Source organism: Diorhabda carinulata, chromosome 9 (assembly GCF_026250575.1).
Source record: "Diorhabda carinulata isolate Delta chromosome 9, icDioCari1.1, whole genome shotgun sequence".
Lineage (NCBI taxonomy): Eukaryota > Metazoa > Arthropoda > Insecta > Coleoptera > Chrysomelidae > Diorhabda > Diorhabda carinulata.
Window position 1 is genome coordinate 20,713,093 of NC_079468.1, and position 23,579 is coordinate 20,736,671.

At 31.9% G+C, this 23,579-nt stretch overlaps 1 protein-coding gene across 2 annotated transcripts in view; it reads right to left on the reverse strand.

Moving 5' to 3' along the window:
- Positions 1-23,579, reverse strand: part of LOC130898004 (protein O-mannosyl-transferase TMTC2-like) — a 276,788-nt gene that overhangs the window by 98,612 nt on the left and 154,597 nt on the right. For both annotated transcript variants that reach the window (XM_057807023.1, XM_057807024.1), the window contains exon 5: positions 333-418. In XM_057807023.1, coding sequence (XP_057663006.1) covers positions 333-418 — 86 coding nt within the window. The remainder of the gene's footprint in view (positions 1-332; positions 419-23,579) is intronic.

A 23,579-nucleotide genomic window follows, 5' to 3' on the forward strand; every position in this document is an offset into this window, starting at 1 on the left:
ATCGAATCAACGCCTTGTCATTAGTATAAAATATCAATTTTATTCTACTGATAAAGTTTTTCGTCATATTTCGCTTCACAATTATTTGAACCAAAGAATTTCAACGAAAATTAGATGTATCTAATTAATATCAATCTACTAAATATGAAAAATACAATTTATTCGTACAGCGTTGAAAAAGAAAAATTTACACCATCACAACGTTATTTCAACTATATATCATAAGCGTTTGTCGCCGAATTAATTTTTTAGAAAGTCACCACAATAATGAACCAACTAGCGCTTCCAGTATAAAAGTCGTCAAAATTAATGTACTTTACTTTTATACTTACGAGCTAATGACGGTCTGAAATGAATTGCCCTCTGGTAGCTCAGAATGGCCTCATCCAACTTGTTTTTGCCTTGGAGTAGAATCCCCCTGGAACAGAATTTTTTGTTAAGTTATGTTGTCAGAATTTTATGAATGGATATCATGACGAAAGTTACAATTTCGGTAAGTGTCTAGTGAAATATTGGTATGTTTTTTCTAATGACGGTTCGTTTCATGATTAAAATATTCCGTGCATGATTGAATTAGCATTTTGTTATTTTAATATGATGTACACATTTCATTTTATCGCATCAATGGACACTGAGTTTTTGATTCATACAAATTCTATTATACGTTATTTCCAAAATAGGCAATAAATTGAAATATTAATACCGATTCATCGATAGAAATCGGCTGAAGTAACTGAACTGTCATCCGCTTCATGTTAAACAGCTGTTGATTTCACGTCAACCAGCTCTAACATTACGAATAACTCAAACTGGTCTATTACCATTTGTATAAATAAATGAGAATTTCTAAAAAATTATCTAAACATTTCTTATTAATTAATATATTATATTATATTTCCATATTTCTTGAGAACATTAAAATAACGAAAACCGACGGTCGATATTTTCTCGAGATATCTTAGAAATGTGTACTACACCAAAGTCTGAATGTTGGAGATTTTGATATGAGGCTGGATTATTCTAACTAGCTATTTAATATGATACACAGTAATCCTGAAATACGAATTTTGTGAACATATGAGGCCATGTTTCACAATAAATCGCTATAATACACACTGCTGGTCAGAAACGAATCCTCGTTGGATGCAGGAGATCCAGCATCGGCGTCGTTGATATATAAATGTGTGGTGCGGGATTCTAGGACATTTTTTTAAGAGATAGTCAATGGAAGAAGATATTAAATCCTTAGTCATTCGCCGTGAAATATTCTTACAACATGATAGTTGCCTGACACATTATGTGCGGCATTTTTTCGATCAAACCTACCTTGATAATTGGCTGGTACGTGTAAGATTATTTATTTAGCCACCCAGATCTCGAGTCGACAATTGCAAAGATTTTATTTGTGAGGCCAAAGAAAAGAATTTGCTTACACTAATAGACTCACGACAAGAGATAATATAATTGAAATATTACGACAGGTGAAATTATTTAAAGTGCAAAAATTGAAACTGCTCTCCGATCTACCCATCAGCGACCCATCCCGTATAAAAAATGTCATTAAGAGACAAAACTGTCTCTTAATGACACCATCATCATACTACAAAAAATAGTGCACTACTTAGTGGTAATCCCAAAGGTTGATGTCTAATATCGAAGGCCTATCAGTCTAACACAGACAGTAATAAGAGTTCAAATCGATCAGTTACGAGTGAAGCATTACAAACCATAGCTGGTTTAGCTCCAATAGATTTGGTATTGAAGAAGCAAGTTTCCTTGTACATTAACAAAGCAGATCAAAAGAAAACAACATTGGAAACATGGCAGGAAAATGACAAGATGGTACATGTAAAGCAAGCTAGAGATAAAACTTAATCCCAGAGATTGAAAACTGGATAAAATGTGAAACACAACCAATTAAATTTCCAACCAATACTAGCAAACCATGAATCTTCAGAGTTGGAAGGATTAAAAAATGGATACGTGGTCAGTTAAAATCGTTTTATGATCATGATTTTTCCTACGAATATGGAAAGACAATCTCAAACTTGTAAAAGTATGCTTGGATTAATGATGAATGAAAATTCTCATCAATTCAAGTGCCTCATGTCTCAAAGTTCGTAAAACCACTGGAACATTCGTATAACATGAAAACGTTAACTGAACCTTGAAATTGTTTTCTCTTCTCTCGTTCCTGCGTTCCATCTATGACGATTATTTGAGGCTATAGTAATAATTTACAGTATTTACTAAGTAATTAAGTTCTGCGACATATCTTTCTCGTATTCAATTTGATTTCTGCCTAACGAAGTCGTCTAAGGAAGACAACTTAATTATAAGAAAACGAAATAGCGGAGTAAAATTAAGCCCAGAAATGCGATTAATTACTACAGACTCCACAATTAAATTTCTAGTGAACAAAAATATGAGTTATTTCAAATGATAATTGTACAATGCAGATTCATTGTATATCACAGTGTTTGATCCATTTCAGTTAGTATCAGAGATTGATTTAATCAGTTGAAAAGCTCATGGGAAAAATACAATATTCAATTGCTTCCTTCCGCTGCATGTATCTAAGGTACGCACTGAATTCAGAATGAATGAATGAAGTTAATCAATTGATTGTTAATAATTTCCAATAAGAATTTTTGCCCACCCAATAATCAACCATGATGATCAATTCATTGTGGACAACAGAGCTGATTGAGTACAATAGCATGAAACATTTTATTGAAAAAAGAATATTTTGGGATTGGAAACTTCAGATTATATCATCAACGACAAAAAATTAATCGGAAAAAGTTACATTAACGACTTCAAAGTCTTATGTTATTGAGATATCCAGAAGTTCTCGTTCGGTTGTTAAATAATGAGGAGAAAAATTTTGTCCCTTTAATCTTCTGCTAAGTTGCTGTAACATAATGAAGAGAGGTTTTTGATAAGAAGATTTTATTTCACAAAAGAAACGAACAGCCCAAAAGTTTACAAAATAAAATTTGGAGGATCTCATTCCAGAAAATATCTGCAATGGTTTCCTCATTTTGTTCCTAAAAATATTCTAATTATAAGTCAATTACATATTATTAGCGGTGATTCTAGACTTGTATAAAAATGTTTTTTTCATAATTTCAAGTTTGTTATTATATTTTACCCTGAGGAGTCGTGTTTATGTAATTGATTGCAATTTGTGATAAATGATAAATATTTTCGCTTATAAACTTCTTGGAACTTGAGTTATTTTCAAAACTATTATGAGGAGCGAATTTTCGTGAAAAAATCGCTACCGAGAATAAATTTACTGTGATCAATTCAAATTCTTGGTAGATTCGGTACAAAAATTTTATACTGAAAATAATAAATTAAATTGGATTTTGACATATTAAGCAGCGTTTATTTCTGTGAGATGTTTGGTGACTTAATAATTTAAAGTGGCAATGACTTGACTGTTTTTATTGACGCTTTGTTGATAAGTTTTAAAAATTTTATATAAAAAAAATGTCGCGTTTTGGAAAAGTTTGAATGTTGAAAAGAACAAACCATTTTGGCCATTTTGGCCATTTTATGGAGCAATCCCGAGCAAGAATATTTATCCAAAAGTATGAGTAATACTCCTAGTATAATTATTTCTTTTTTCAACCATAAATGTTGAAAAGAACAAACTAATATCGAAGTATTACTTTCATTTTATAAAGCATAGTTATTTAGTTAGGAAACCCAGAAAGAAATAGACACCGAATCTCCAAAAAAAATGAAATTTTTAATTGATGTTACCAGTGAACAACATGTGTGTACTTATCTCAGATGTCTCTGCTATCTTTGACATTCGCAGGTGACTGCCATGTATTCAGGGATATTATCACTCATTAGTTTTTTGTTATACTTATCGGGGAACATGTTTTTTCATCTGTTTCCACAAAGACATTCAGTTCGCATTTTTTAATTATATGTATTCCGCGCCGCTTTCCATTAACTTGATTGCCGTATATTATTCAGAATTTTTCAGTTTCAGGTGGTGTTACACAAGTTTCCTGACCTCGCCGATGCTATAGCATCCATCATGTTCAGCATAAAACGTATGATTTCGATATTCAACACTTTTGCAAATATTGTTCATCTGAAGAAGAAAATGTGGTTACTTGTTCTGCCGTTTATACCCTGGACATTTTTAGTTTATGGCTCACATCCTGATGCTTAAAAAACCATCAGTTATTGGATACTCTGTTTAGCACTGAGAAACCATATCCATATCATCGAAAATTTCATATTCTTGGCTTTCTTAATAAAATAATTCACTAGTTTCAACTTTTTTGAAATCTCGCCATTCCATAAAATGTTGATATTCGTGTTTATATCTTGATTTTGCTGGTAACAAATCAGCATTTTCTTGTACCGCTAATATATTTTTAGGAATATCTGGATTTTCTTCCGAGAATATTTTTTTTAAACTAACTTGAATTAAACTGACAGAAAGTAAAACGATACTAATATTAAATAAATCGTGGAAATGATAATCATATTTGGTTCTATTATGATAACTCTGAAAATGAAATGTTCTAAATTCAATTTTCATCTAAATATATTTCTCAAGAATAAAGAGGATGAAACTATAGTGAGTTTTATATGGATTCAATTTCATTCGAAACAAACAGTATCATACGTTGGTACAGGAACAAAAGTTTGTTTTTATTGAAGCCTGTCCTTGTTGCACTTGATTTGAATTTAAGCTGAATTCTAGTTCAAGTTAAATTTCATCTGCACACGCCAATTCAATATCAAGCTACAAGTGTATCAATTTAGGTGGAACATGACTTGTTTCGACTTGTAAGCTATTTAACAAACAAACTCCATTTCTGGTGTAAAGAAGCTATTTCAGATATGAGTTATATCTTATTAGAAGTTTCTTCATGATGGGTACATTTAGTTCTAAGAAGTTTGCTTATAATCTGGTTAACGTACACAAAATATAGTACAAGGAATTCAGCGGACGGAATTTCAAAGGAAAGATGTAAGTTTGTAATTCCAAATTTATGAGTTTTTTGAAACTCTGGTTATATCTATTAGAGAAACTTTTGAGATAAACAAATACTTTCCGCGACGCTTTGTCTTCATTCATATGGTAAATAGTGATTAAAAGTTTCATTTCTAAGGGTAGAGGCCTATATACCGAATTGTGACGCAGAAAAGAAGTCAATAGTCTTATCATCTTCACTAGATTTGAATCTCGAATTTAGCATAAACTGTAATTATGAAAACCTCAAAAGATGAATAAGGATAAGGATAATATAATTATATAAGCAGTTTTTATTCACAAAACGGGTATGATGAATTTATACACACGTTGTATCTTACTTACGTAATGTATTTAAATACTAGCTGTTAACTAACTTGAACGTTCAAATAATCACTAATATTTATGCACACATTCAACCACTAATTTATTTTTTCTTCTTTCTAACATGAATGATCATATTAGTAGCTGCGTGTTCAGTCTCGTCCTCACCCACCTTCCTATGTCCTGTATTCCACTTTATTGTTTAATAGCTTCATTCTGTATTCTATCGTGTAGAGTTTTACCTTGTATACTTCTTCGTATTATCATTTCAACTGTTGTCATTTTCTGTAGTATCTTACTCGTATCCGGTCTTGCTTCTGCTGCATATAGTCTTAACATCGTTTTATTTAGCTTGATGTCATATTCGATATTCAGATATTTACAACTATATCTTGCAGGCATCCCAAAATTCGAGCCGCTTACTTGTTTGTTATCTTACTTTGAAAAAGGTTTGCATGACTCCGATCATTTTTTTGGACGTCACTACCCATTTGGTCTTCTCGGTGGCGATGAGCACTTGGTTCGCTTTAGTAGCTTTTAGAGATCATCAGAAATGTACTAGCCTTTGGAGATCATCTTAAGTATAAGAGCAGCACCGTCAGCATAGCAGAAGACGTTGAGGAATGTATTTCTCATCATCAAATTGAATATTAAGTGACTGAGTGAGTCTCCTTTTCTAAATCCTGTGTTTAAATTTATATCTTCTGTTGTTTCATATCAATGTTTCGAATAAATCAATCAATCTCACTATTTCGAAGGCGTTTATCATATCGACAAAACAGATATATGCGTTTGTATCTGTTTGATAATAAATATTTCGTCGAAGGTGAATCTGTTCTTCCTGTACAATGGTTTTGGTGATTTGTTTAAGTATTGTTTTTGTAAATGCTTTAATAGTGCTTTCGAGCAGTGTTATTCCTCGATAATATTTTGCACACATTTTCTGTCCTCAAAAGTGGAAATTGTTATGCTCCTCTCTTCCACTAATTTATTGAAATACACTTTTTAGTTCAATTGCCATTATTCCGATGTATTTTCAATGACTTACGTATGCTAGACTATCGGTTTTTATGGCCACGGATCCTTTCTCAGGTATCTTCACACCAAGTGAAAATCAGACCTCTTATATGCCCCTACTGCAGTGAGGAAAACGATGCTGAGCATACGATCTTCCACTATTCCAGATAAGAAGAAGCCAGAAACTTATATACCCAGAAACGTGGACTGAGTTTCATTATTTCCAACATGATGGAATGCTTGCTAGAATCGAAGGAGTCCTGGAAGTACACTTAGGAAGCGATGTAATGGAAACTAAAGAAAGAAAGAGAGTTGCAAACTGGTGAAGCCAGAAGGAGGGCTTAGACAGTTTAGACACTACCCTACAAGGACGCCGAGTGTCCATGAGGATTTCCCCTTCTATGGGAAAAAAGCATATATGTTAACAAAAGACAGATCATTTCAATTTCAAGATAATTGTTAAATACTCACGTGCAGGCAACTTAAACCTAAATTTTTCATTGTAGAAACTATCCTGAATCAGGCGATGAACTGATAAATAAAAAAGGGGAAAAAGTTTATTCAACTATAATGATTGAATGATATATAAAAATATTACAGTTTTTTGCTAAAACATGGAATAGTTTAATATAATTGAAATTCTCATTTTTATTTTCCTGTCAAGTACAATTTAACTCAGTACGGCTCTATACTATGTAAACAATGAGTGAGGATATAAAGGTGGAAGGAAAAACAAGAAGGTTTGTGTTCTCTCGACTAATTAATTACTTTGAAAACAGTTTTTATTTGCATTGCCGATAAGTATTTCCTTTCACTATTTAATGAGCAGTCAACGATGACGTAATCAACCTAATAGCTACAAAAAGCAATAGAGATTTCAATCTTTATTGCAAAGTAGTTTTCTTAGTACATTACGTGAGATGAAATGAATAAATTCGTTTCGGTGCTTTCATGAGTACGAGTTTTGTATACAAAAACAAAATATTGAATAATTTTTGTCATTTCGGAAAAGAACACATCAGTATACATATAGAAGTCTCTTGAAATGACATTGAAAAATTTCTTAACTTCCAGTGAATTCGTTAAAACAAAAATTAGAAATCTTGTTTTGATTATGGTATACGCGGCGTCGCAAAACGTAATATGATAATAAAGGCTGGTTTATAATCTGAAATGATGACTGGATGGACGAGAAAATAACTGAAAATCTAATCACACAGTTTTTAAATAAATAAAAAAAAATTAAGCTTATCACATTGTTTGGATTATTGCTATATTCATTCTTAAGATGATTTAGAAGAAGTTTCTAATCGCAACTTGATCCATTTGATCCTAATGTTAGTTAATCTGAATGACACTACATCTAGACCTCTAGATATATGCTACTGACTCAAATTGTTAATATCAGAACTCCATATGGATATCTACTCCTTGGAGATAATTTTGCACCGTCCTATCTACGTTTGGGCGTGCAGTATCATTCATTAATCATTTGTTCCTCTTAAATGGAGCATATGACATTGCGTGAGGTTCTTAATTACAATTGTATCAACCTCAAAAGTAACTTCAATATATACCATAACAGATCCACTGCCATAGATGACATTTTCTACGATAAAACATTGAGTAGATCGGTTGCCAAGACTTCTATAGGTTAAGTTATAATTGAAAAATTAATATTAATTACAAAACAATCTGATCGTATTTTTAAACTTGAAAAAATGATAGAAAGTTCAAAATGTTTTGATATATTATTTTGTTTTATTCAATCATATCTATTATATTTATTCAAATATTACAGATATTCATTGGTTCTTTCTTTACGATTGCCACGGTTTGATAAATGATGAATCATTTTATCATTACCACGTATCTTCGACTTTGATTCATGATGTGAAAAATTTATCAAATAATGGAATTATGGGATTGCATTTTAGATAGAATTAAACCTAACTAGATGAATAACCTATAGATTATCCAAGGTATCAATTTAGAATGGGAAGGTACGCTTCACTTATTATTATGGGGGGATATTTTAGCCTCGTTTTTAATTACGAGGAAATCTGAGGTGGCAAATGCTTCAAGAAAGACGAAACAGAACAGAAGTCATACGGTTCTCCAACGGATTGGCGAATACAAAAACTGGAGTGTCGTCTTCAAATGTATGTCGAAAAAAATGGAAATTATGTTAAAACATAAACAATAGTTTAAGCTTCTCAGCAATGTATAAATTAAAAATAATAAATAATATTTTCTATTTGTACAATCCTCATAAGTTTAATACGTAATTTTAAATCTCTTACATATACAATATTCAATCCTGTATAGTTTAAAATTATGCACACATATCAAGGACCGTTAACGATAAAATAATTTCATAAATCACTTCCTTAATCTTTACCAATCTAATCAGGTTAAAATGGATTCATTTTTTTGTATTAAATTTTCACCTACTTTGCATTCAAATTTTGCAAGTTATAAGGACAATAATTAAAGTACTCATTGTTGTTTTCAGGATTATAAGATTTGAACTTGCTTTCCAAGAAATGTGACGGCGTTGTGCGTCATCAACAATATTTAGTTTCATATATATCTGCGTTCTGTTCATTCTAATATCCTTCTTTGGGTAGAAACTGAAAATTAAACAGAATATGCATGAAATGTGCCTTTCATTTTCAATTATATGGTGAACGTTTATTTCATTACGGTAATTCTCCAAATAGAAACGTTCATTAGATTTCATTGTCAATAACAAATTAAGTTAACTTAGATACCTTCAAAATGAATTAAATTAACTTCGTTACGCTTAATTGTTAAATAATTGACAATAAAGTGTTAATTACCTTGTACTCAATTTGATTATTAAATCAAATTATTAAATCGAATAACGAACGCAATGAAAAGAACAATATAATATGAAATAATGGTTGAATCACTGATATGCATTTTCAAAATACTCATTTCAATATAATAATGACAATGAATTATTAGAATATACCCAAATTACGCGAGGCGATCGAAAAGAAACGTCGTGGGAATTGCGCAAAGGTGTCAAAGTGCGCAAAATAAAGCTATCAGTCACATGTCGACAATTACAGCAACTGCATTAGCTCAGGCAGTTTTGAATTAGTCGAACATCCACCATAATCTTCAGATTTAGATGCTAGAGTTCATCAATTAACCAACTATAATAACATTAGCGTGGTAAACGATTGTTTTCGCAGACTGTTAACAACTTTTCTTTCGGGGCCTCTCAGTAGAATACCGATGAGAATAAGGTGTTTCGTTGGTAGAAGATCATCCTTCGATTCATGGGTTAAGCCGCGTTGGAATTTTGAAAATCCTCGACGTTTGAAGCCATTATCAAGAGGAGGGATAGGGGTGGTTATTCGTTCATTGGTAGGGAGCCCTTATTTTGGTTGATTCCAAGGCCTCAATCTGCCTACGAATTTCTCCGAGGAAATGAAAAGCTGAAACAAAAAAATATAAGTAAAATGGAAAATAATATGATTACCATCGACATATCTCCACGATTATCTTGATAATGGCTCCAAAGCCGGAGCCAAAAAGTTAACAGTTAACTCAAGACCAGCAGTTATTGTGTTAGTGTCAACAGTGTTCTTGATGGTAAGCATATTTTTTTCTTTTCCATTTTAATCATTTTTTGCATCATCATCAGTTTTTTATTTTATTTTTTTAGCGCACTTTTGAACCTTTATAAAGTGTTTTTTTAACTCCACGGAATTTGCAATTGGTTTAATGTACGTAAACAAGTAAATAGTATGAATTTACAAAATTCGGCATATTTCCCCTCTTAAGCTACATTCTTCTGTCTTGACTACATGGAAACGTTTTAGGCGTGTTAAATAAATCACCCTCGAGCACATTTGTATGGGATTTAATCCTTTCTGTATATCTCTCACTGCAGCGTTGTACTTTACTTTCTAAGACGAAATTGGGGACGTACCATGGAGCATTAACTGAAATTCTCAAAATCTTTGTATGATTTCTAGATTTTACTGGAAAGCAGATCCCCACAGCTATATTCCGTATGTCCCATAATGGTTCTATATACTAGAATTTTATCTTGTAATGACAGCTGCGATTTTCTACCAATTATCCAGTAAAGATCTTAAAGTCTAGGTCCCATTTGATTCCTTTTATTGAATATGTGTGTTTTCACATTAGTCTCTTGCCTAGATGTATCTTTTTCCAGGTCATCACCTGCATCACTACTGGATGAATTTACTCCACTGTGTCTTGCTTTTTATCAAATCCGAATTGTTGATACGGAATAATGCTTTTGTTGAGCAGTATAGGTTCCATTTGATTTAATATGAGTAATATTGGTGTAAGGTCTATGGACCTTTGCGAACTTATTTCTGTTGTATTTTTTTCCAGGCTTCGAGAGCATTATCATCTCAGGAACTTCCATTGTTGGAGAAAAAGATTGAGTTGCATAACTGCGTTGAATATTTATTGAATTGTTAGCTTTTGTAGAATCCTCCAGTATTGGAATCATATCCTGGTGCTATACTCCTAAGTAATTATTAACTTCCTTCATGTCTTCTTTGTTGGTTTCAATATCAATCGGCTTGAATGTTTTTTGATTAATGTACAGCACGCGTATCAGCTTCCTCTTTGTGATTTCTGACCCATTTTCCGACTTTGTCTTTCATAGTTGGATTAGACTGCACTAGGTTGATTCATTTTTGTGATTAAATAACTAAATTTTTTGCTTGTTTGTTTGTGATTCTGTCTATTACCATTTCTTCCGTATTCTTCTTTATTCAGCTGTTTTGTCGTTAACTACTACAGGATTTTCGTTACCTTTCCATCTATTTCGTGCTGTTGGCGTTGATTCACAAGCTGCTTTGCGGATAATTTTGTAGCACAAACTCTACCTCATCAGGAGTTTTTAGTGGAATGTTGAGGTTTATGTTTTTGTAAATTTTTCTTAATAGGCCCCAATTTATGTTTGGAACACATAACATAAGGTTTTTTACTATTCCACCCTGTCGATATGAATTCTTGATATTATTGGAGAATAAATTGGTAATTCGATTTGGAACTTATTCAATTTTCAAATTTGTGTATTTGTTTTGTTATTTTACGTTTCACAACTCTTTGTTAATGTCACCTTTTCACTTGTAAAGGATGTAATTTGGTCAGTTTCAATCAACATTTATCCACCAAATTGAAAAAAAACAAAACAATTGTGATCATTTTACCAAAAATTTATAAACAACAGAATCTAAAATACTTTGTTGGATATTTATTATAATACGAGGGATCGATAAATCGTCCAATTGTGAGTTAATGGAAAGCGAATCTAGTTCAGATGTGTATAATATTAAAATGAATTAGTGTGCAGCTGGCGTGTAGCTGACTCGGCATTGGTCGTTGTTCTACCATGGGATGCTGTAACCTGATGGATGTGAAAATATGTCAGGTTTGCATTCAAATTATATCACTTATTTGGGGTTAATTGCGCTTGTTGATATAGAATTTATAAATAATAGCTTTTACATAACAGTATGTACGTGAGGAAATATTCAATATCAGGTTTGGATATAATGAATATGTAATGACACTATTCGTACATTGAACTACTTTGCGTTCAGATGAATAACAAATTTTAAATTAGTATTGTAAACACGAAAATATCAAAATTTGTTTTGATATTGATGTCAAAATGTAGATGGTATATTTATAACAATTCTGTTTTATAGAATTATATATATATCCCACTCCGTAGGTTCATATTGACTTTGAAACTGATTAGAGAACAACGGTTCTGGCAGCCGATACTTTGTCAGCCATCAAGGACAAACCGGCGAGATATCTGACCAAGCGCAAATGTCCCAATTTATATTATTTCACCCCTCAATATCATTTATTTTCCCATACTGTCACAAACATCTAACAGTCAGTTGTTTATTACCACGATTTCTCGTGAATGTTGGTTCTGAACTTTTGGTGGTTCAGAAATGATTTCAAACAATATTCAGTTTTTGATGGAAATATTTGATCGATTTTCAAGCAGGACTAGAAAAATTATCGATACGTGTTGATGATAATGGATGCGTGAATAATGGATTCCTATTTTTATTCTACTTAGAATTGACGATTGTTTATTTTTTCATTAATTTGGATTTTGTGGGAAAAAATTTAACGTTATATAGAAAAACTTCAATTCAATCAATTTTGATTCACTGAAAAAATAACATAATAATACAACAATTTTCTCAGGATGATTCAGGGAATGTTAAGAAATAGATAAAGCATGGGGTATTTTTTATCGCGATACAAACCCCATTTGTATCGTAATTTTAATAATAGCCATTATTTGACGTGTTTGTCGTCCAATATTTGTCGAATAACATATTTGGTTGCATCGTCAAATTTTATTAATTTTTAGTTAACATTCTTTCGTTTTATTGTATGATCTGTAACAACCCCCCCTCCCAAAACGAAATAAATCATAGAACATGGAATCAAAGTTAATTATTCAAGCCATTATATAATAGCATTTGACTGATCTCCACGTTTTAGGCACTCAAAAATCTTCAAAATATTTCTTTGACTTTGGACATGGAGCTAAATCTTTGGGTATAAATTTTGTGTTGTCTACTTGTTCGACAAGAAGCCATCACTTCCAATTCATTCAGAAACAAGACACTAAAATATATATTTATAAGAAAATTATCCGGGTTCTCTTATTTCCTTATTATTTCTTGTCCTGATTATCAACTAGTAGAATTCTTGACGTGGAAAATTTTCTCAAATTTTCACAAGTATATCAGTTTTTCTGGAATGCTTTGATATTTTGTAGTCATATGCCACAAAATATGTTGAACTGAAATCAATAATTACAATTTTACGCATCTAAATTATCAGATCATAACTTACACTTTCCCAACATATCCCGATGGATTAGTTTGGAACTTAATTTAGTACATGCCACGAATACAAGTTCTTTTGTACATAGTTTGGATATCGATTATAACTATACAAGCTTCAATCATCTTCAAAACAGCGTGATAGTTTACCAGCTTCGAAATTAGAAGTAGTTAAAAATTTCATTTTCTTCAAATCACGATACTGAAATGATTTCATAGACTAGATACACATTTAAAAAATAAACGTAACAGTTCAATTACAATAAGAATAGGTGAAAAATTTGTGTACACATGATTTTACTAAACATAAATTTTAATTATCTTTTATGTTGGGTGTTCGGTGGAACCATGAGTTTTATAATTAGAGCCAACGGAATATGTTTATCTTAGAATTGAATCTTCAAGATTACATCTCTAATCTAAAAAGCTCTAATCAGTAAAAGTATTGTTATTGAAACTGGCTAAAAAAATGAAAATTCGCAGAGCAGTGAAAATAAATTAATATGGGGATATCAATGTAATGAATGATAGATTTGAAAAATAAAATAGTTTTGGATGGTTCAAATAAATTAGTTGAGAAAATATACCGTCTCCAAATACATCCCACTTGGTGTAAAACAAGAAAGTATCGCAGAGAGCTGGATTGTTTTCATTCTCTCTGTAAGAAAAATGTAGATTCGGAAAAAATTTATTGCCTTGAATTCAGTTCTAAATAACTTAGAATCTGGTTGCTGCAGAAAACACAGATTTCATAATGTTTCAATTTTCATATGTCATCTCAATTTTTCTCAAATTTTAACTTAGTTACGGCGTTCAAATCGGATATCCGAAAAGGTATATGCAGTGAATAATAAGTGAATGTGAATACCATATTTGAATCTTCCAAAAAGTAAGCGGCCTAAAGTTCTAATGCCCAATCAAATAAATTGGTGATATGTACAAAAGACAGAATGGAATGGCAAGCCAACGTTCGAGTTGGTTCGGTTTTCCCACGTGACTCACAGTCGAGAACTAAAAAGAAAGGGAACAAAAGTCCCAAATCCCAAATATTTTTCCTACGATCACATATGAAAATGATTTTTCATCTAAGAAAGTAGCTTATTTCACATATGTACTAAAAAATAACAAAACTCGAACGATAAAGGGAATCCGGGGTAAAATATGAATCTGGCTGGGTGCTGGAAGACAAAAGACCAAATTTAAGAATTAGACAAAATGATTTTTTGAGGTTTTTTTTACCGTTTACAATAAAAATTCAAAGTTTGTTGTGATTTGTGTTCAAATACATACTAGTGTCTGTAAGGTAATTTAAACGTTGAAATCAAGTGTTATTAATATTACTGGGTAATGTATTAAGTAGTTGAATAAAAATTACCATTTCGAAATAAAAAACTCTGCAGAATTTCTTAACTTTCCACCACACGTGTTTATATACCTTTCAACGCATGTGTTTTTTACGTTTTTTTGAAGAATTTTTTACGTGGTCGTAGGAAAAATAGTGTCCACAACTGGTTGGAAAGTGTATTTCGTACTCGTTACGTTTCAGTAACTAGTGCGAAATGTATCGTTATCTAATATAATATTATTTTAACACATTCAGAAAATAAGGCAATGATGGATTTGACATGGATAACATAGAAAATTCTCCCAATAACGTGAAATATAATCAAAAAGAAATTTGGTGAACCATATCCGAAGCAGGAATTTCACGTCCTCAAGTCAGGAATGTGAGGAGTAAGGCGTTGGATGCACATGTATATATACAGATTGATGTCTTACCAAATTGATTGAATAACGGAATAATTCATTAATTAGAGGCTCACGATATTTTATTTGTACCAAAAGAAGATAATCTCCATATGTTCCCCAGACTATTGAAACTTTTGGGTGATATTGAGTAGAAAAGTGGGAAGTTGAATATAATGTATTGTTTCAAAATTGCAATTGTTTCCGAAAACTTCTGTTACATACGTTATTTCAATCACAAAATATGAAACAATATAATGAAAGAGTCATTATTCATATAAAAGATTTTCATATTTGAATATTTTTGAGCAAAAGTAGAACTCACCCAGTAAGTAGAAAATGGAAATAGATTCCGACTCTGTGGAAATTTTCGGGGAGATTGTTATTACAGCTCAATTGAAAATACTTCACGGAAGGACGGACAAACATGATATTTTGTCTGGAGATTAAGAGCTACTGAAATTCTCTGAATGCAATTGTAAGTTTGAGCTGTTTGATATGCACTCGAACAGCTAAGCTACTGTGGTTTTATCTGTTTGGAAAGGCCTTTATCAACAGTTGAGGAAACAATAGCTTATTAGACTGCGTATATGAATGGGAATATTAATAATACTAGGTTATTCACTCCTCACTTGATAAAATCGTTTAATCTGCTTTAAGAACATCTTTCATATTCATTTAAATAGTTTTTGAACGGTGGGATGGAGTTATACACTTTTACTTACGTAATTTATCTATAAACCCACACTAAATCCACTAAACTTTTCACTATTCACTAATTTATAGAAATACTTTCCAATATTTCGCTGTGATCGCTATAACATCCAATTATTCCCGGACTAAACTAGCGCTTACTCATATCCAACGGTTTCCTAGACAATTCGGGTTCTCAAATTAACTAGAATGCCGCAATAAAAATTAATAAGAGGCCTTCCAAGAAAATGTTTTCATAAGAACAGTTTTGCCAAACTATTAGCTTAATTTATTATAACAGAACAGGACCGGCTTCACAGTCCATATCAGTGGACGAATTCGTGATAGTACAAATTACTATTATTATGTTTCTTAAGGGGAACAACTGGAGTAGCTCCGTATCTCGATATATAGAAGAACATGTTCTGACTGACTAATACAACGTCGCATAGCCGAAACTACCATTGATATTTTCGAAGTATTCAAAACCACTCTTAAGAAGTGGTACGATAGGATACTCAATGAGGCTTATACACAACGAGTAAGCCGGCAACATCTGGTATTATGTGAACTCTATTGAGATTTGCTCTAAGCGTAACTCATACAAAAACGTAACGAGGCTCAAAAAGCAATATGTGGTTCAAAACTCAAACTAGGTGTACGAAACTGAGCACGGTATTATAAAGAAAAAATAAGTAGCTGAAAATACGTTGGTTAATTGATCAAATAGAATTTTCTGAACTGTTTTGGTGAATTTACATTTATAACTGACATGTTTATCCTGGGAGGTTTTGGAGAAGCATTACCAGTTTCAGTATTTTCTTACAGTAGTTGCCAATTCTTCCACAAAATAACTATAGTTCAATGTAAAACAAATGTATCTGAATGTGGTTTAACGAATATCTTCCGAGGCAGTTTTTTTATATTCATAAATACGAATCTAATCGATGCTTCCACAAAAGTGCAGGATTCTATGGAATAAATGCGTTTAGAAGAAAAAAAAATATCACAAAACGAATGAAGAATAATTCATTGGCAAAAGATAAAAATACAAAAGAGACCTAATAGGTATATTACTGTCATTATTATCAGAACCATCTATTCTATCACGTTTTTAAATAAATCAAGTCCTTTTCTAATGAGTAAGGTATTTTCATATATTTTTTTTCACAGAAACTATTAGAAACTTTTGTATAATAAATAAATTATATTTGGAAGGCACTAAAATAATTAAATATGAATGTTTGGGTATATTGTGGGACATTTAAACAATCTGAAGCTATGGAAAAGAGAGACAAACTGTTACGTATTTGAAAGTTTCCCATCTAACAAGAAATTTTGCAGAAATAAATCAGTCATTGACTAGCAGGTTGAATTCTGCTGTCATATTTGGAATAATTTGTAAACATTAGATAGTGATTTTTACATTTTGCTTGATAAGTTGTAAAAAGTGGGACTTTTGGTAGGGAAGATTCATCATTATCAGATTTTGGTAATATCTGATGTCTTTTGTTTCTTATTTTCCATGCTATGAACACGAAACCATATGGGACTGAATAATAAATAAAATTGGAGACGTTGTAATTTATATTCAGTATACTGTTTTTATGAATATTGTGGGCATTAAATGACTCATTAAAATTAATTTTAAGGATAATTTAATTAGATAATTACTGGAGCATTCCGAGAAATCTCTGGAACTTGCCATATAATTCAAAACGGAATTTTCCAATCAAAGTAAAGTGCTTGTATAATATCCACATAAATTTAATAGTAGGACAGCTAACGCGTTGAGTGTATTGCGTGGATATAGAAATTGAATATAAATTCATATTAGGTGTGGCAAAACAATCGAATCTAGTACCTTTTACCGGAAAGAAATAATCTATATGAAAAAAAAAAATGGATTACCTAACACGCATCTTTTTATGATGAAATAGTATCAATTTATTTAAGTATGGGAAGTTACTTATTTGATTATTCATTCTCATATTCTCAGACTAAAAAATGATCACCATAATATATATTTTTCCAACTATATTAACTTATATTAAAATAAGAAGTATATAGAGATGCAAGGTGAAGCCAACGAAACATAAAGGCTTCTAAAAATACTACATACAGCATAATTGAACTATCCAGGAGTAAAGATCAGACAAACAGCTAGTGATGGAAGGAAAATGACATTTAGAACTAGAGAAGCCGCAGTGTTAAACAAAAGGTGAAACAGAACGCAAATTATGAAACAAAAGTGAAAAACAGACCAAACCGTTATAATGAGAAAATATGCACAATGCATTGCGACAATGAAAAAAGGCATAGAAAGAAAAAAAAAGGACTTTTTCCGAGTACTAGAAGGCAAATTTGTGGAAGAGAATATAATGAAGAGATATAATTGAAACAGCTAGAATTATGAGCAATTCTTGATAAAAATAATTTGAAAGAGAACAAAGCGAAGGGTGAGTTATGAGGAACTTTACATACTTCTACCATGTGTAGAGTCCTCTTCTTCATGAATTTATAGGGTAATTTTTGAAAATGATAATAAATTTTTATTAGCTACAGTGTTTACACAATTATTTTGATTTTTTTGTGATCAGAACTATCAAACATTCGACTTAGAAATTCCAAAATGACAAACATTTATGTAGGGATTTATATTTCGAACATTGCACCTTGTATAATATTTTTTCCAATGCAATAAGTGATATTTGAAGAGAAACCAATAAAACGGCATGCAGCTTGAAATAAAAAAAATGATAAAGCTGTTATGATGTTGGATTCGCAGATCTGGTTTGATTCCTTCACATTTCTAGATGTCACACCTCTCAACATTTATTTTCAAGACCATGCAAAGAAGCAGGTTTAACGTTGTAGTTGAGTTGGAATTTCTAGAACCTTTGGCGATATTCAGAGACTGAAGGTAAACAGTTTACCTTCAGTCTCTGAAGACGATAATTTGGTTATAGAAACGCGCGTCAGACAGTATGATTGTTAGTGTTGATGTAGTTGTGGTGTAAACAGTATATTCGGTATGTTGTAGTTGAGGTTACCCAGAACTGCTTTTAGTATTATTATAGTAGAACCACAACGGAAATACGCAAGCGAGGTTGAGCATATATTTTGAGCTACGAAAAATTACTGGAAAAACACTCCTAGACAGGGAACTTAGCGACGACATAAGGCAAAAATGAGGAGTGGAAAATATTAACGAATGGGTACTGAGCAGAAAGCAGAAACATATAAGTAGAATGAGCGAGGAAAGAATACTAATTATAGCACGGGACAACTCACCACTGGGGAGAAGAAGTATGGGAAGGCCACGAAAAAGAGGCAATAGGCATGCTGCGAAGAATGAACAGGCAATCTTCCTAAAATGGAGAAGGAACAAGAGGAAGAAGAAGAAGATCTTTTGAGCTGTCCAACATAATCACGCCTAGAGCAGTTTTTGTAAGACAGGCAGGTATGACGGTCAGAACTTCAATTTATCGGAACTTATTTCTTTAAAGAGGTGCTATCCAGTGTATCAGCTACCAAGGAACGTCTTTCTCATATACTACAACCTACAGAAGTTCAAGATCAATATCCACGGCAGGCACCACTCGAAACACCCTCTTCTACTTGCTCCTTACATATAATAAAACGTATTAAAAGTAAATGGAAATTGATATTCTTAATTCGCTGATGAAAATTTTTCTATTATTATTTTTATCAAGATATTTTCTAATAGTTTCTAGTTGGGTCAGTTCCATCGTATCCAGAACTCCAGATCTCTAGACTCTACAACTCTCGACATTTATGATGAGTTATATAAAAGTATTTTCAGATTTTTACTGTAGATGGTGTGAGTGACGATAAACGTAAGTAACGACAAGCATTGTAATAATGATTCCTACAAATTACAAGTAGATATGTTTTGTGAATTCCATCAGGAAAACATATTTACTGTCGTTTCTCGAAAACAATTTGATTATATGCAACAAATCTAAAACGATAAGGTAACCATAGTTTATGCATCACGCAAAACATTTCAAATAAGAAATTTGAACTTGATTTTTTCAACCTTTATTTTGGTTATGAGTTTTCTTACATTTTAAGACCACCTGTACCATAATTGATGCTAGTTATATGTTATAAAAAACAGATCATATAAACATAGTTTATAGATCAAACAAAAATACTACCAATTTTTTTCTCATATATTCGGTGCTTTATCCTTTACGACCATGGAACTTTTTACAACTCATGAATTTAACATTATATTTTGATATCGAAAATGTAATTGTTCCCACAATGGAATACATGCTTTGATAAACGCTTCGATATTATCATAACGCGTAGAAGTGTTTGTACTCCTGATGATTTAACAGTTTGAATAAATTTCCACATTAATGTGTAGAAATTGTTCCAACGAAACCAAGCGGACACGCAATGAATTAAATGTTTCACGAGAAAATGTCCATTAGAAGGAAAAGATACGAAATAGGAAAAAATATTTTCATAGAAAAAGAGGAAAACGAAGTTGACATGAAGAAAACTATTCAATTTTCTTTCCGAATTTATGAATGAATAATCCTATAATGGTTTAAGCCAGTGAAAACAGTATTGCAAGATATAAAAAAATTGTAATCTTTAGTTTGAACCTCAAGTCGTGTAAGAAATGAAATTTGAAAATCTTCCTGCACAGGCAGATGTCGGAAATGATTCTGCGTACCTCTATAAAATTGGCTGGCCTAAGTAAAAAAAATGGACTAAAATTTATCGAAAATATGTGGCTTTTAGGTGCTATTTAGGTGTGCAAAACAAATATTAGGTTCATTTGAAGTTTTCTGGAAAATTACAAAATAAATCGCAGCTCTGATATGCCCTTTCCTTCTGAGGTACATGTGGTGCGACTCAATTTGAGCGAACTACAAAAGATATGTACTCGAACTAAACAGCAAGACTCACTGCAGGTGCTTCTTCAAAGGATTAAAAATTCTGACTCTTCCTTTCTTATTCATCTTTAAATCCATAATTCGTAAACACGCTTTTCCAATTTCAGAAAGGCTATCCACTTAAGAACGCGGAGCACTACCTTTACCTACCAACTCCACATTCAGAATTAGTAAAGGGCTCAATATTTTACAATGCAAAAAAATGCACAATCACTTGCCAATTGAAATCAAATCGATATCATCGTTTCTGTATATTAGTTATTTTTATTTTTTAGTTTTTACAAGCTTTTGTCTACAAATTGTAACAATTTTTTGAAAATAAAGCATTTCTCTCTCTCTCTCTTTTATGAAAGACCCTACAAATCGTGATTCATTCGCTTCAAAATGGTTCAAATCATCTCACATTTCACCGATAGTTGTCCAGACAAATACAGTGGCAAATAAATTCATTCTTCTGTTATTGAAATTTTCATAAACTCATACAGTTTTTTTTTTCATTTATCTCTCATTTCTTTTCCAAAGTTGTATCTTCTCTCGAAGAGCCAGTTCTAATGAAATAAGAGTTTTGTTTAACAATATAAAATGCGATACAACGTGGTCTTGATGGATGTGGGGATTTATGTTTAAAATCAATCACTGATTGAGTAAGATTGATTTCGTGCTCTAAAATTTGCACGCGATTTTAGTAAGAAATTCACAACTCAAGTGGCGGACGCAAGTAGAACTTTGTATACAGAATTAGAACAGACATGATTGATTTTCATTTTGTTACGTGTTATTTGAATAATGGGGATGGGTCGAAGTGGTTTCCTTGTTTGGATAATGGACTACAATTGCTACTTAATCAATCTTTTGTAAAATCCGTAACCTAAAATACACGTATTAGAATTGACAAATTAATGTTTTGGTTTCGAATAAGAGAAACGTGATGTTTTTGTTTCGAGTTTTAACCATGAAGTGTGAGTGCCTATAACTCAAAAACGAGAAGTTGTATGAGAAATTTTTTTCACGTCCAGTCTCGGAATACTTTCTGTATAAAGTACATACAATTTAAACATTTTATTTCATAATTACCAATTAATCAATTGTTAGAAATTTTGATTTGATCCAAGTGAATTTGAATTTTTTTTCGACGAATCATCCCAGTAATTATATTTACAAACAGAGGTAGTATTGGAATCCATCTGACTACAAGTTAGTCGTTTAAAGAAAGTGGCCATACTATATAAACAGTATAAATTATGCCAACTACAATGTATAAGGAGTAATAATTCTGAAATCCCTGCACATTTAGTCCTTTCGAAGGAAGAAATACCTCATTGCTCTCGTATATACTTTACTGAACAAAAAGAGTTAAAAAGCAATATAAAACTTTCGCGTTGTGTAGAGAATAATGAAATTGGAAATTTTATTTTGAAAAGCAATCAAATGAGACTGACTTCAAGATTTATCAGCTCGTACCGGAAATATTGAATATTCTGCAGTTATTTCGATGAAATCCTTATTATTCCATAGCTCTCATTATTAATAAGATTCTTGAAGACAGACGGAATTGGCGGAAATATTTGATTAAACATAAAAAGGGTTCATAACGTCTCAACTTGCCTTAATGAGATTCGAAGTAGAGGAATGCTGATTTCAATTTCAGCTTAAATTGTTGGTTGATCTGCTTAATTACAAATGATGAGAGACGGAGAGGGAAATAGAGATATTGTGTTTCTCATTTTTTTATAATTCAGGGTACTAGTTGTAAGCAGCATCTCTAGTATCACTAGAAGCAGCAGAAAATACGAAACGATCTTTAATTTTCTGAAATTTGTGTATTTTGTCAAATAAATCTACGAGAATTGTCTGAAAAGTTTCCGAACAAACAAAGAACCACGACATTTCTCAACACAGTCTATAAACTTAGTCCAGCTAAGCTCTAGCCTTTTCTAATACTTTCAAATAACAGTCGCTGTCTTCTTCCTGGATATACACTTCAAGGTAAGGAATCAGGAAGAACTTGTCGGGTTTCAGATTTATTAGATACAACCAATTGTTCACCATAGCGATCACAGAAATGTGAGAAGATCCATAGTTGAAGTACTTTCTGTTTCTTCAAATGCGCTTGCTTGGTTGCAATTTCTTCCTTTACTTTATCACTCAATAATGCGTCACACTCCCTTTTTTTGTGAAGATAGTCAATTCTATGACTATTAAAAGAACACGGTCACCATAAATAGTAGTGTAGTTTCATCTACAATTACAAATTAACACAGAAACTCCGACGTCTTCAATGAAGCTTAGAAAATATAAATTCGAATGAGCTATTGTTCAAAAGACAGCAAATGTGGGGATAGCTATTGTTTTGCTTTTCGAAACAAATATTTATGACATATCAATATCCCATTTTCAATAAAATCTTCACAACGACTTACATAGGAATGTCAAAGAGAGAATAATCGTCTAAAACGGCTGAAATTCTGATGAGATTCTCTCAAATATAAACATATATTCAATATGAAGTCAGAAACTTTCCAGATAACCCTCGTATTGTTAGGAACAAGCTCGCAAAATGGGTCCTTAGACCGGCCCTGTTTAGCTATAATGGAAGTTTAAAATTCGGCCAATTCGCGGCGCCTTTCATCTGTTTTTATAAGTGGCGGATGCGCCTTTAACGAATTTTTTATTATAGGAGGCGGTTTATCACAATATTTCTTTTAAATAATTTCTAGGGAAGTCTAATTATTTATTTTTTGTTTGTGTTTCGTTCTAGAACTGTGAAGAATTTCATTTGTAGTATATAAATAATAGTTTTAAATAAATAGTCGTAGTGAAAAGAACGAATTAGTAAAAATAATCGCAGAAATTATGTAAATGATATTATAAGTAAATTATTATAAGTTATAGTGTGTAAATAAGTTAAGAACGTGAGAAACAGTGTTTATTAATTCACCCCACGAATGG